We start from the raw sequence: 14,597 nt of genomic DNA on the forward strand, positions 1-14,597 counted from the left end.
TGCGTCAGTGTTGGCTGACCAGTCCAGTTTATTGTCCAAGTGGAGACCCAGGTACTTGTAGGTGCTTACCACCTCAACATTGACCCCATCAATGGAGACTGGTAGCAGAGTGGGCTTATACCTGCGGAAATCCACCATCATCTCCTTGGTCTTTGAAGTACTGAGTTGGAGATGATTGAGTTTGCAACATTGCACAAGTCCTCCACCAGGCTCCTATACTCCTCCTCCTGCCCATTCCTGATACACCCCACAATTGCAGTATCATCAGAAAACTTCTGCATGTGGCATGACTCAGTGTTGTAGCAGAAGTCAGATGTGTACAAGGTGAACAGGACTGGAGAGAGCACAGTTCCCTGTGGCGCTCCGGTGCTGCTGATCACAGTGTCAGAGAGACAGTTCTTCAGTCTGACGAACTGTGGTCGCTCCGTCAGGTAATCTGTGATCCAGGTTACCAGGTGAGCGTCCACACCCATCTGCAAGAGCTTGTCTCCCAGTCTGAGGGGTTGGATGGTGTTAAAAGCACTTGAGAAATCAAAGAACATGATTCTCACAGCACTTTTCCCCTTGTCCAGGTGAGAATGTGTCCTGTGTAGAAGATAAGTGATGGCATTGTCCACGCCCACTTTCTCCTGGTATGCAAACTGTAACTGGTCTAGTGCATGGCGTACCTGAGGTCTGAGCATACCTAAGACGAGTCGCTCCATTGTCTTCATCACATGTGATGTTAGAGCGACAGGTCTGTAGTCATTAAGCTCACTAGGATGTGGCTTTTTAGGGACAGGGGTGAGACATGATGTCTTCCACAGTGTGGGAACTTGTCCAAGGCGTAGACTTAGATTGAAGATGTGCTTCAGTGGCTCCCCCAGCTCAGCAGCACAGGCCTTGAGTAGCCTTGGACACAGTCTGTCAGGCCCCACTGCCTTTCTCGTGTTCAGTCAATTCTGGGTTTTAAACTTCTAAACTTTCTACATAATTATTATTTTTGTAGTCAGCAAAATAGTAGTTTGTATGTGATTAAGTCCTTTATTGTTTGTTATAGCTCATTTATATTGTGTGGTGTTTTGGCAATAAATTACCTTTAAATAGCCAAAGTAGGCTAGATCAAGGTCAGTGTTCAAATTACTGCATGCAAATCACTTAATGTTGCTAATCTTTAGGCCATCTGATGTAGGCTACCCTAGGCCTTCCCGTGTTTATGGGATTTCTTTGACAGTTGCAAAGGGGAAAAAAGTGAACATAGTTGTAGGAGCCAAATTGAACTTCATGTAATTCTTATATTTTCTTTGTTTATTGACCGGAGTAAGTGTGTGTGTGCATGTCTGTGTGCGTATGTATGTGAGAGTGGTTGATTGGATTGAGTATGGGCACAGGTCTGTCTGTCCCACCTACAGGATCCTGGAGGAGGTTGCTGAAGGTGGAGCCCCAGGGGGATGACCTTAAGAGCTGTAGGCCGCAGCTTGTGGGCGTGGCTGAGAAGGGCATACAGTCTTTTGACCGTGCTGCTGTGCTGACTTTGGACTTGGACTTAATAGAAAGCCTTATAGTGTTTACTTGTTTTACTTTACCACAACTGTCAACAATAAATGGTCAGAAGGGACCGACTTGGAACAAAACCACTACTCCTCATCATTTTACACGCGTCAAGACTAGGATCCACTCAGCCACAAGTGGTAGACAAAATAGGAAAAACTTAAACGCTACTACAATTTAGTCAAAAGACTCCCTGGATGGATTCTTAGAACATTGGATGACATTGGATGAATGGATTTCTATGCATGCAACTGGAAACTGGAACAAAGGAAGTGAGTGTCACTCTGGATTGTTTGAAGGCCCAAAGTTAATCCAAGGGAATCTGGATCAATCGGTATGTTAATGAAGAAACTTTGAAAGGAATCTTGTTTAGTATCTTAAGAAGAATCAGTTTTGAGGAATATTGAGTTATAGTTTGAAAGAAAAATAACTTTTAAGTTTGTCAAGTTGAACAAAGAACTTTGGTTAGTTATCAAGATGGATGCCAATGCCACGGCCACGGCTTCTTCACCTCTAGGAGAGCTGGAAGAAATTGAGTTAAGAAAGGCTTTGACATGTGAAGATGCAAAAAATGCTAGAAAGAATAGAAGTGCTGCAATGACTCGCAAAATGAATAAGATAAATAAACTTATGTCTGATCAAGCAAATGTGGAGGAAGTTAAAAAGGATTTACAGAAATACATAGAAATGCTGGAGAGTTTTAATGAAGTTCACAAGCATTATCAAACTTTCCTGTCAAAGGATGAGCATGTTAAAGACACAAAGCAGTGGTATGAACCAAAAATGAGGACCATTGAAATGTTTAAGGCCAAGGCAGAAGAGTGGATTCAATCTTGTCCAATTTTACCACCAGTTTTACCACCACCTGAGAAAGAGGAGGAAGTTGGTCCTCAGGACAGCATCTCTGTGGTAACTCGGGCATCGAGCAAAGGGACAAATGTTAGTACAGCATCAGCCAGACTGGTAGCAGAGGCTGAGAAGGCCGTTCTTGTAGTCAAGACTGCCGCTCTGAAAGAAAGACATGCTTTAGAAGAAAAGGAAGAACGTCTAAGAAAAGAAAGAGGAGTTAAGGAGGCAAAAGGAGACTCTGGACTTTGAAGCTGAGCTCTCTGCTGTAAATGCCAAGCTTGCAGTGTTGGCTGGTGCTGAAGAGCAAGTGACTTCCACTCCAGTGGATGGAATGAACGAGTACCTACAGGAAATGGAAACCTTGCGTGCAGGACCTCAAACCACTAACATGCTCGGTGGAAGGACTGTTCGACCCAGGCATGGTGTGCAGCATATACCCTTGTTCCAACCGCGCAGCAGACAAGCGGGTTCGGATGAGGACGACAAAGAACACTGGCTACTCCAGGACACCCAAGAGGCTATAGGCGCAGCTCAAAGGCCACAGTCAGTGCAAAGAGGTAATGTTCTTCGGCAAACTATTGTTGAGAAATCTCATGATCTCTCAGAAAGAATTGAGCTTAGTACAGAATATAAACAGCTGGCTGATGATGTTATTGTAAAATCACATGCAGACACAGAAGGTCCTGTGAAAACACATCAAGGACAAGAACAGCGCAGGCCAGTACAAGACAGTGCAACCTCTGGTAATCTGATAAATATTCTGAAGAGACAAAATGAAATCACATCTATGCTACTCAAGCAACAGCAATTGTCTTTATTGCCACCCAAAAGTGTTATCATCTTTGAAGGGGACATCTTGCAGTTCAGGTCATTTATGTCATCTTTTGAGCACAACATTGAGATGAAAACTGAAGATGCACAAGACAGATTGTTTTACCTTGAGCAGTACACAAAGGGTCAAGCTAGAGAGTTAGTAAAAAGTTGCCAGCACATGGATAGAAACCAAGGCTATCTCAGAGCCAAACGCCTGTTGCACGAACATTTTGGCAATGAGTATACAATTTCTACAGCTTACATTGAGAAAGTACTTAATTGGCCTACCATAAAGCCTGAAGACCCAAAGGCCTTGAACGACTATGCCTTGTATCTCAAAGGATGCTGTAATACCATGGAAAGGCTGGATTACATGAAAGAACTGAATGTAGCTTCCACCTTGAAAGCCATTGTCATGAAATTGCCCTATAAGTTGCGGGATAAATGGCGGTTGGATAAAATAAAAAGGTTGGAGAACAACAGCGCTATCACATTTGCAGATCTTGTTCAGTTCATTGAGAAACAAACAAAGATATGTTCCAACCCAATATTTGGAGACATACAAGACAAGGTTGCGGGCAGGAGAAGTCTCAATATCAGTAAGTCCATCTCTAGGCCCAAGTCTTCTTATGCAGCTAACGTGGCAACACTGAGCACTCCAGTGGCTCAAAGCTTGAACAGCAATGATCCCAAATGCCTCTGCTGTGAAGGTGCCCACAAAGTAGAGCATTGCTCTGACCTCAGGAAGAAAACCCACAGGGAAAAGTTAAACCTTTTAAAAGAAAAGGGACTCTGTTTTGGTTGTTTGTGCAAAGGGCACTTAAGCAAAGACTGCAAGGACCGTCTGTCATGCAACATGTGCAACCGAAACCATCCCAGTGTGCTTCACATCAACTTTCAGGTCAAAGGTGAGACTTCCAGGTCAGTGGAACCACCACAGCCCATCCCAACTGTGTCATCAAACATCTGTAGGCATAATGGGGCCGGGAACTCTAAATGTGCACTTTCAATTTTACCTGTTCAAGTGAAATCTGTTAAAGGAAACAGGATCATTCAAACTTATGCTTTTCTCGATCCGGGAAGTTCAACAACATTCTGCACGGAAAGGCTGGCGCAGAAGTTAAGCCTGGAAGGAAAACAAACCACTGTGTTATTGAGAACATTGTCATATGAAAGACCTGTCAAGAGTGTGTTGCTGTCAGGACTGGAAGTGAGTGAGCTGAAAAGTAGCAAATTCATGCCTATAACTGAAGTTTACACTCAAAAGTCCATGCCAGTGACAAAAGACAACATCCCAACACATGAGGACTTAAAGGAATGGCCTTACCTCAGTGAAATCCACTTACCCCAGATAGACTCTGATGTTGACTTGCTCATTGGAATGAACGCAGCAAATGTGATGGAACCCTGGCAAGTGATCAATTCACAAAAACATGGGCCTTATGCCGTTAAAACCCTGTTAGGCTGGGTGATAAATGGTCCATTGGGAGGATGCAGCAAAGGTGTGGAAATTGCCACAGAGACTGCCAATAGGATCTCCTTGGTCGACCTGCAAGAACTTCTGGTGAGTCAATACAACACAGATTTCAACGAGAAGGCCTATGAAGAAAAAACTGAAATGTCAGTGAATGACAAGAAATTCCTGAACATTGTCAATGAATCTGTGAAAGTGAAAGAGGGTCACTACTGCATTAACTTACCTTTCAAAACAGATAACATCACAATGCCCAACAACCGCGTTGTTGCAGAACAGCGCCTGTTGAATCTGAAAAGGAAGTTCAAAAGAGATCCGTACTATCAAAGGGAGTATACAGAGTTCCTCAGTGATGTCATTCACAAAGGCTACGCTGAAATGGTTCCCTTTGCACAACTGTATAGGACAGATGGAAGTGTTTGGTATATCCCTCATCATGGGGTATATCACCCAAAAAAGAAGACCATTAGAGTAGTCTTTGATTGTGGTGCAACCTTTCAGGGGACATCCCTTAACTCTGAACTACTCCAAGGCCCAAATTTGACGAACACGCTGATTGGAGTGCTGACACGTTTCCGAGAAGAACCAATAGCGCTGATGGCGGACATACAGGCCATGTTCCACCAAGTCCAGGTGACTGAAAGTGACACGGACTTCCTGCGCTTCTTATGGTGGCCACAAGGGAATGTGGATGATGCTCCAGTGGAATATCGCATGACTGTTCATTTGTTTGGTGCAGTCTCTTCACCAAGCATAGCCAACTTTGCTCTCAGAAAGACTGCACAGGACAATGCAAACAACTTCCCTCCTGAGGTAACAAACACAATCATGGAACACTTTTATGTAGATGATTGTTTAAAATCTATGCCCACAGAACTAAAAGCAATGGAACTCATCTCAGACCTCACTGAAGTCTGTCATAGAGGAGGCTTCCATTTGTCAAAATGGATAAGCAACAGCAGAGCTGTCCTTGGTGCTGTTCCACAAGAAGACAGAATTAAAGAGATAAAAGACTTGGACTTGAGCAAAGATCCATTGCCCATGGAACGAGCCTTAGGACTTCAATGGTGTGTCCAAAGTGACTCCTTCAAGTTCAACATCACCATCAGTGAACGTGCACTTACCAGAAGGGGCATCCTTTCAATGGTAAGCTCTATATATGATCCATTAGGCTTTCTGTCTCCACTTACCTTGCCAGCCAAACTGTTGTTACAGGAATTGTGCCGACAGGACCTTGGATGGGACATGACCATTCCCAACACACTTTCTGACCAGTGGACCAAATGGACCGGAAGTCTCTCACAACTCACAGACTTTAAAGTTTCACGCTGCTTTAAGTCAAATGATTTTGGTGAGTCAGTGCAAACCCAGATTCACCACTTCTCTGATGCCAGCGAGCTAGGCTATGGAACAGTCAGCTATCTCAGAATGACAAATGGAGAAAGGAAAGTCTATGTATCATTCTTGATTGGCAAGTCAAGAGTAGCTCCATTAAAACGACAGACCATCCCAAGGTTGGAGTTAGCAGCTGCAGTTTTGTCAGTTAAAGTGGATAACATGTTAAAAAAAGAATTGCCGCCACCTACAGATAGGTCAGTGTTTTGGTCTGACAGCACATCTGTCTTAAAGTATATCTCAAATGACCACTCGTTTTCATACCTATGTGGCGAATAGGACATCTAGGATTAGGGAGGCTACACAAGTCAGTCAGTGGAGGTATATTGACACAAAGAGAAACCCCGCAGACGACTGCTCTAGAGGTGTGAGCGCAGAGAGGTTCATGAGGAACCCAAGGTGGATCTCTGGACCAGAGTTCCTTTGGTCATCAGAAGAGGACTGGCCGAATGAATCTGTGGACAATGTTGAACTTTGTGAAGATGATCCAGAGGTGAGGAAATCTGCAACAGTGAATGCAATTATGCAGACATGTGAGGAAAGGCCCACAGACAAATTGATCAATCACTTTTCAGATTGGCTGAAGTTGAGAATAGCTGTTGCATGGATCCTTAAAGTGAAAGAAACATTAAAACACCTCGTGCAGAAAGGAAATGACTCAAAGAAAGATTGTAAGCAGACTCTAAGGGTAACCAGAATGACAAAAGGGTATGTCAAAGACAACATAAAAGAAGCAATAACGGTGAATGATCTGATAATGGCAGAAAAGGCTATTCTATCGTATGTACAGAAACAAAGTTTCCCTGATGAAATCAACATGCTGCAAGAGGGCGCTTCCAATGTGAAAAAAAGCAGTAGCATATACAAATTGGATCCAGTGCTGGACAATGGAATCCTCAGAGTGGGCGGTCGCCTCAGAAGAACGGCAATGCCTGAGGAAAGAAAACATCCTGCCATTTTGGCCAAAAACCACCACGTCTCCACTCTGATCTTACGCCATGTCCATGCTCAAACTGGACATGGAGGAAGGAACCACATGTTATCCCAGGTGCGTAAAACATACTGGATTACAAGTGCTAATTCTGCTTCAAGAAAGATTATTTCTCACTGTGTAACTTGCAGAAAGAACAGAGGAAAACCTGGTGAACAAAAGATGGCTGATCTGCCAAGGGAAAGGCTAGTCATGGACTTACCACCATTCTCCAACATTGGTCTTGACTATTTTGGCCCTTTAGAGGTGAGAAGGGGAAGGAGCACAGTAAAAAGGTATGGTGTCATCTTTACCTGCATGACAAGTCGAGCAATACATCTGGAGGTTGCCTACTCTTTAGATACACACTCGTGCATCAATGCCATCAGGAGGTTTCTATGCCGAAGAGGCCAGGCACAACACATAAGATCCGATCATGGCACTAACCTTGTCGGTGCAGAAAGGGAACTAAGAGAAGCACTCAGAACATTAGACCAAAGAAAGATCCACCAAGCTCTGATGAAGGAGGGAGTTCACTGGAGCTTCAACCCCCCCACTGCTTCTCACCATGGTGGGTTCTGGGAACGCCTCATCAGAATGGTAAGGCATATCTTATGTTCAGTCTGCAAACAACAAACACTAGATGATGAAGGCCTAAGCACTGTTTTCTGTGAAGTTGAGGCGATTCTTAACAGCCGGCCTATTACAAAAGTTTCTGATGACCCACACGATTTGGAAGCCCTGACTCCTAATCACATTTTGTTGCTCAGGACTAACCCACTTCTGCCCCCTGGAGTGTTTTCAAGGTCTGACCTTTACCACAGGAGACGCTGGAGACAGGTCCAGTATATAGCAGAGCTCTTCTGGAAGAGATGGCTGCTGGAATACCTACCTCTTCTTCAAGAAAGGCAAAAGTGGTCAAGAGTCAAAAGAAACTTCATCACTGGAGACATAGTCCTAATCGCAGACAACTCAGCCCCTCGCAATTCATGGCTACTTGGAAGAATTTTGGAGGCCAAACCTGACACCAGAGGCCATGTCAGAGTTGTGAAGCTGCAAACGAAGAGCAATGTGCTGGAGAGGCCAGTATCTAAAGTCTGCTTGCTGCTGGAGGGTGATGACACTTCTGTGATGGGTTCAGAACAAGTGAAAAAGGATTAAAGATAAGTGAACTGATTCACTTTCCTTTAATATTTTTGCAAATAATTTAAAATAATTCCGGTGCAAAAAGAAATGGCTCCTTTTATAATTTAATGAATTAATTGTCTTTGCCTCTACAAATACAATTAGGGGCCGGTATGTAGGAGCCAAATTGAACTTCATGTAATTCTTATATTTTCTTTGTTTATTGACCGGAGTAAGTGTGTGTGTGCATGTCTGTGTGCGTATGTATGTGAGAGTGGTTGATTGGATTGAGTATGGGCACAGGTCTGTCTGTCCCACCTACAGGATCCTGGAGGAGGTTGCTGAAGGTGGAGCCCCAGGGGGATGACCTTAAGAGCTGTAGGCCGCAGCTTGTGGGCGTGGCTGAGAAGGGCATACAGTCTTTTGACCGTGCTGCTGTGCTGACTTTGGACTTGGACTTAATAGAAAGCCTTATAGTGTTTACTTGTTTTACTTTACCACAACTGTCAACAATAAATGGTCAGAAGGGACCGACTTGGAACAAAACCACTACTCCTCATCATTTTACACGCGTCAAGACTAGGATCCACTCAGCCACAAGTGGTAGACAAAATAGGAAAAACTTAAACGCTACTACAATAGTCTTCTTTACTCCCAGTGTAATTTAATAAGTATGTTTCAACCACTCAGGTCTTAATCAGATAGGCCTATACACCATTATCTGTTTTGCTATCATTTGCTACCACATAACAAATACCAAATAACCAGTGTTCGAATTACCCCGTCGTTTCCGGGGGGGGCCCTTGGGGGGGGGGATTCAACATCCAATAGATTTTAATAAGCAGGGTAGCCAGTTTATTAAAATGAAATCTATGACATTATGAAATTCAGCCTAATAACAAAGGCTATTGTCAAAAATGAATCTGAAAATGAATCTGTAGTGGGAAATATTTTACGTGCACAACTGAAAAAACTGAAAGTTAACACAAAACAGCTGTCTTTCTCACATCTCGGCTAAGCCTACTGGAGATAGTCCCAAAGTGGCCTATTGGTCTCCTTCTGGGCATTTTTTCCCGTTTTCCATGCAGTTGATGGACGATGCCCAGCCTTGAGCCATGACTTCACAAATGGCTTAGGGTTGAACTGGACCAGGGGAGGCGCATTGATGCTCAGAAAAAGAAGCGCATTTAAGCTGCGCTCCCCTAAACGATTTCTGGCTTTGTCATCAATGTCATTAAGCGCAGAGAATCCTCTCTCGCATTCTGCCGAAGTAGGTAAAACGTGTTGCCTGCGATGACGAGTTTCTTCAGTCAGGACCACTGCTGCTAATTGCTCAATCGCTAACAACACTCTAGCACATACATGGGCAACATACGGCCCGTGGGCTTTCCCTGACCGGCCCGCGTAAGGTCCGTGAAAGAACAATAGTCAAGAGCCTAGCATAGAGATAATGCACGCAAATCAATATCGTTGCTTTTATTATGACTGCAGCGCAGCGAAGCAGCGGTCATATAGGTTTAGTCAGATTTTTCTTTTTTTTCTTTTTCGCATGTCCAAAGGATTCCTGGGACACTGAAAGACCGGGGTAGACGAAACTTGGTGGGCATGTAACCCCATATGGATAGAAAGGAGGGTAGGGCAGACACAGTTTTCTGTGAATATCTCGAGAACCGTAAGGTTTAGGAGGACCATTTTTTTTTGTATGTTGATCTCAAGGGGCCATGCCAACCCATTCCATAAACACTCATTTCATGTATAGCGCCACCTAGTTAAACACAAAAAAGTAAAAATGAGGTGTTGTAATCGCAGGTATCTGTGACCTAATATAGTGAAAACTGCACGAAATTGGAAGTGTAGGATCATTATGACACCCTCTGAATGCACGCCAAGTTTCGTGGAATTCCGTTAATGGGGGGCCACACAATAAATTAATTTATGTTACTATACACCAACTGGCCTGTAGGTGGCCGGAGACAGTTTTCTGTGAATATCTCGAGAACCGTAGGGCCTAGGAGGTCCACCTTTTTTTTGTATGTTGGTCTTAAAGGAGAATTCCGGTGTGATATTGACCTAAAGTGTATCGAAACATGATACCGAGTGTGAACGTATGATAAGTCGAGCAACGAGTAAGAATGAACAGCTATGATAAGGGATCAGATTCCAAAAATAATTCGGTGGAAATGCATGGATTCCAGTTTCTTCCAGTAGCAGCAACTGGAATCCATGCATTTCCACTGAATTATTTTTGGAATCTGATCCCTTATCATACCTGTTTATTCTTACTCTTTGCTCGACTTATCGTGACTAAATTCAAGATGGCTGCAAACGTTAAACTTCGTGAAGATACTGTCTGTATAAATCGTCTTGTAAGTAAACTACCAGTGCTTTTTCAAAGTTCTCAATGTCTCGTTTTAAATGTCAGGGCCCTAGGAAGTCTACCAATGAAGTGTGGAGATACATTGAGCCTCGTAAATGGGTGTAAAACAGTGATTTATTTGCATGGCTAGCCCGATGCCGAAGCACCACTACTGAAAAAGTTGTTGGTAGCATCGGCTAACTAGCGCCAGATTTTGGAGTGCAGGGGACAAGTCGAGATGGGCTATGAGACATACGTTCACACTCGGTATCATGTTTCAATACACTTTAGGTCAATATCACACCGGAATTCTCCTTTAATGATGAAATATTGCTGAGTGTTGATGAAATGGTGGCACAGGCCTATGGTTGTACTGACTCCTTCACATTTTCATGGCCTAGCCTAATTATATAGATATTGTAGTACTTTTTTATATCAGCCTTTGAAAACTGAAAAAAAAAAATGTCAATGTCAAAAAATCATTTTCGAGAATGAGGATTAAATACTGGACATAGATTAAATAGCCTATTGCTGTTTTTCCTTGGTCTCCCTCACATTTTCATCTGTTCTTACGAGTAGTAAACAAAACCATATGATTTACTTAATGTTATACAAGAACAGAATAGAATTGGACAGAATTGAGTTCAGACTTGAGTTCGGTATTTTGGGTCCGGCCCTCCTCAACAGTCCCAGTTTGTCATGTGGCCCCTTGGGGAAATTAGTTGCCCCAGTAATTTAGTTGCCCACCTCTGCTCTAGCAAAATGAATAACAACTCGATTCAGAGGAGGGTGAGATCGGACAGGACATGGGGCTATTATGCGGAGCAGTGCCCCTGCAGGCTGGGGGGGAAATACACATTGCAACCAACGGGGAAAATGTAGATTATCATAGTTACGGGTTGGCAACTTGACAATGAATGAGTGGGCCCCCTCTGACAGTGATTTCGAGCAGAACTAGTAGTGCCCTGGCCAGAACTAAGGGTGCAGGGCACTACCGGGCCCTATGGTAATTCGAACACTGCAAATAACAATACGAAAGTTTCTCACAAACATTCCTGCATACCCTTAAATGTGCTGTAGTCAGATGGGTGTCCTAAAGACATACTGTAACTAGATCTTGAGCATCTATTACCAGTGTTGAATGAGCAGTTTTTGCAGTGATCGCTACTGGACATTCCACATTGCTAGACAGCACCTGTGAGGATAGACTTATTTCCACTTCACAAATAGCCATCACTATCTGCAATAGCTACAGTACAGGAACATTAATCAGTTCATAGCTGAGGATTTGTCCTAGGTCCACTTTCCTTTCAGCATCATATGCAGTATTGATGCACTGGAGAATGTTTCTTTTTGTTGCACTATAAAGGATATCTTGTCTAAATTCTTTGCAAATAATGCAATCTCCATAGCACTCTTCAGCACTCCTCAAACATGCACATTCTTCCATTTTTTCTGCAGTGAGATGTTTTAACTAGGCAAGCACAGTTGACTTTACAGTAAAAAAAAAATACAGTGTAAATCCTCTGTAAAGATTGACAACTGTTCATAATAGTTAGTGACAAAGGACTTTCTACAGAAAAATGAGCAGTCACCTACAGTACTATTCTATCAATTTATTATCAAGGAATCTATTTTGTTTCTAAACGTCATACTGACTTTTATCTATTATTTCAATTTATATTTTAATTTTAGCTTATTTTCACTTGCTACTTGAGGGTCATTGGGGTAATTCCTGTCCTGTCCTACAACATATCTAATACATAAAGAGTATATTAATGCCATATTTTTTGCAATTCCATGATATCTGACGGCAAAACCAAAAAGTATGTGAATTATGCTAATTATGCTAATTAGCAAGCTTAAAACTCAAAATTGAGCTTGGTAAACAAAATATTTGAATTCAGCACCCTCAAATTGTGTGAAATAGCCCCTTTAACGACTTTTCCTCAAATTTGCCAACAGGACTTTTTCTGAACGTTTGTTAGCTATCTGCTCTCCTTCTATATTGCATAACAGGAAGAAGAAAACCCAATTCAATTAATGAGAGAGGGAAGGCACAATTTAGCAGTGCCTCATAGTTCCGGCAAACATGTTCAATTCAATTTAGCCAATTACAGAAACAAAAGTTGTGTTTTGTTGGTTAAAGATAGGAAATGTAGATAGGCTTTCAAACTTTTCCTGAGGAAAACAAACTTATGTCAAAATAAAGTATGGCGTAGAGACTATTTACAGCCCAACAAGATTAAACTCACTTCTGTTATTCTTAACATTAAAGACAGCTATCTTGTATACTGTCACGTGATCAGATTTTATGGAATGAAAAATTACCCTCTCAAAGCGTCTATCACTCTTCCATGGGCAGGTCGATTTGAATAATCCTGACTCAACAACGACTCTTTGTGGGGAGAACAAAGCCCAGGTGTTGACAAGGCCTGGATATTCTCCAGACGGTAATGTGCCCTCAACTGTCACAAGCCCCTGTAATTACCTTTCCACAGAATCTCAAATCCCAGCGCGACGAGTCCGGACCCAGCAGGATTACGCGAGTAAAAAAAATATATATAACGACATTCCAAACTGAACTCGCAGTTCTTGAGGTTTCTTGCCGTTCCGAGGCAGAAGGAAGAACTCCTACCCAAGCCCCGAAGGAAGGAATCCATTCATTTTTTGTGGCATTTAGAGTTGCCACTGTGGTGTGGAAATGGTCAGGGTGTGGGAGAATACTGCGAACTGATCATTGGGTTGAGCTTCTGAAAGCAGTGCACACGTGCTGGAACACAGCAGCCTGGCAGGCTGACTGTTTCACCATAGCTGTGGGAATGACTGTGATATGTGTTTTTCTCAGTGTCTGGCCCTTGGCACCGCTACCCAAACCTAGATGTATGATGGTGGCTGCCTCCAAAGAGCACATTAAGGAAACAAAGTTACTTGTGGTGGCATATGCCAATGTTGCCTGTATTTTATTTTTTGGTCATATTTCTTTGATGGTTAATTTAGTTTTGACATGTGGTCTGGTCAGACATTTGGGATTATGGACGATGGACAAAGCTTGGGTGGGGGCCCCTCATCCACACACACTCTTGGTCCAGCACCATCAGTAACATAGAGCTCCCCCCCCCCCCCCAACTTAATCAAGGTATAAGAAACTTGTTCCACTTATCAGTATAGTATATAAGCTACCCCCCATCCCACTCCCAAGGGTGGGCCCACATGTGGCAGAGAGTAACATCATCTTGTAGCCTGTCACTTTTTCATTGGATGGCAGAAAAGGGGAGAAAGCACCCACGAAACGGGGACAACATCAGTCAGTCATTATTTTTAACATGCTGTGACAGTTCTAAAAGGTCTTCCGGTTTTAAAACAGACGGGACCTGTGCAGGTTGTGTGTTTGTAGGGTGGGCGGGTTCTGGTGCACTCAACAGCACAGGCCTGCAGGGCTACAGCGGCCAAGGTGACACATGGCACTTGCAGAGACTGTTTGTTTTGTCAACACAGCACCGTCCCTCCATACCTACAGAGCACAGCTGATCTGAGCAGGAAAGTGCCAGTGGACGCGCTGAAGTGCCAAGCCATGTTCATCTGTGAATGTCTGCCTTTTGGTATTTTAAGCCCCCGACGTCTTCCAGGCAGCGCTGCATGGAAGGCACTAGGGTTAGGAGAGGGTTAGGATTAGGTGCCTTGAAGTCAACGGTCGCAGCGCTGCCTTGAAGTCGACGGTGGGGGCTCAAAACACCATCAAGCATGAATGTCTACTCTGTACACTACCAGAGTTATTTGTTCTTCTGTTCTTTATTTAATGTCTTTATTCTGTTCTACATTTAATGTCAGTATATGGGGGTTAAGGTTAAAACCTTAACCCCCATATACTTGAATGCAAGTTGAATTATAACTGGAAGGCTTATCATTATCAAAAAAACTGTGAAGAGGCAATACTGGCCAACCAAGTATTGACACAGTCGAGTCAATCCTACTATGCTCTTTGCCAGGTGAGGGAACAGTGGTAGGAGTTGACCGGAGGTCAGACCTGCAGGCTTTGCCTTACTGTGATGGCCATACACCAAACCACAAGGCCCAAATAGAGG

General features: G+C 43.3%; 1 protein-coding gene across 3 annotated transcripts; it reads left to right on the forward strand.

The window, feature by feature from the left end:
* The first annotated feature begins 6,316 nt into the window (after window positions 1-6,316).
* LOC121713480 lies at window positions 6,317-8,702 on the forward strand. Of its 3 annotated transcripts, none has more exons than XM_042098100.1 (2): window positions 6,317-7,631; window positions 7,802-8,702. In XM_042098100.1, exons 1-2 carry the CDS (start codon window positions 6,447-6,449, stop codon window positions 7,805-7,807), a joined length of 1,191 nt encoding a protein of 396 aa, XP_041954034.1. In that variant the 5' UTR covers window positions 6,317-6,446; the 3' UTR covers window positions 7,808-8,702. The 3 variants fall into 3 exon arrangements, with proteins under 3 accessions (XP_041954034.1, XP_041954033.1, XP_041954032.1); XM_042098099.1 differs by having other exon boundaries at window positions 7,856-8,702; XM_042098098.1 differs by having other exon boundaries at window positions 6,317-7,327; window positions 7,421-8,702.
* The last annotated feature ends 5,895 nt before the right edge of the window (window positions 8,703-14,597 follow it).

This window comes from Alosa sapidissima, chromosome 7 (genome assembly GCF_018492685.1).
Source record: "Alosa sapidissima isolate fAloSap1 chromosome 7, fAloSap1.pri, whole genome shotgun sequence".
NCBI classification, from domain to species: Eukaryota; Metazoa; Chordata; class Actinopteri; order Clupeiformes; family Clupeidae; genus Alosa; species Alosa sapidissima.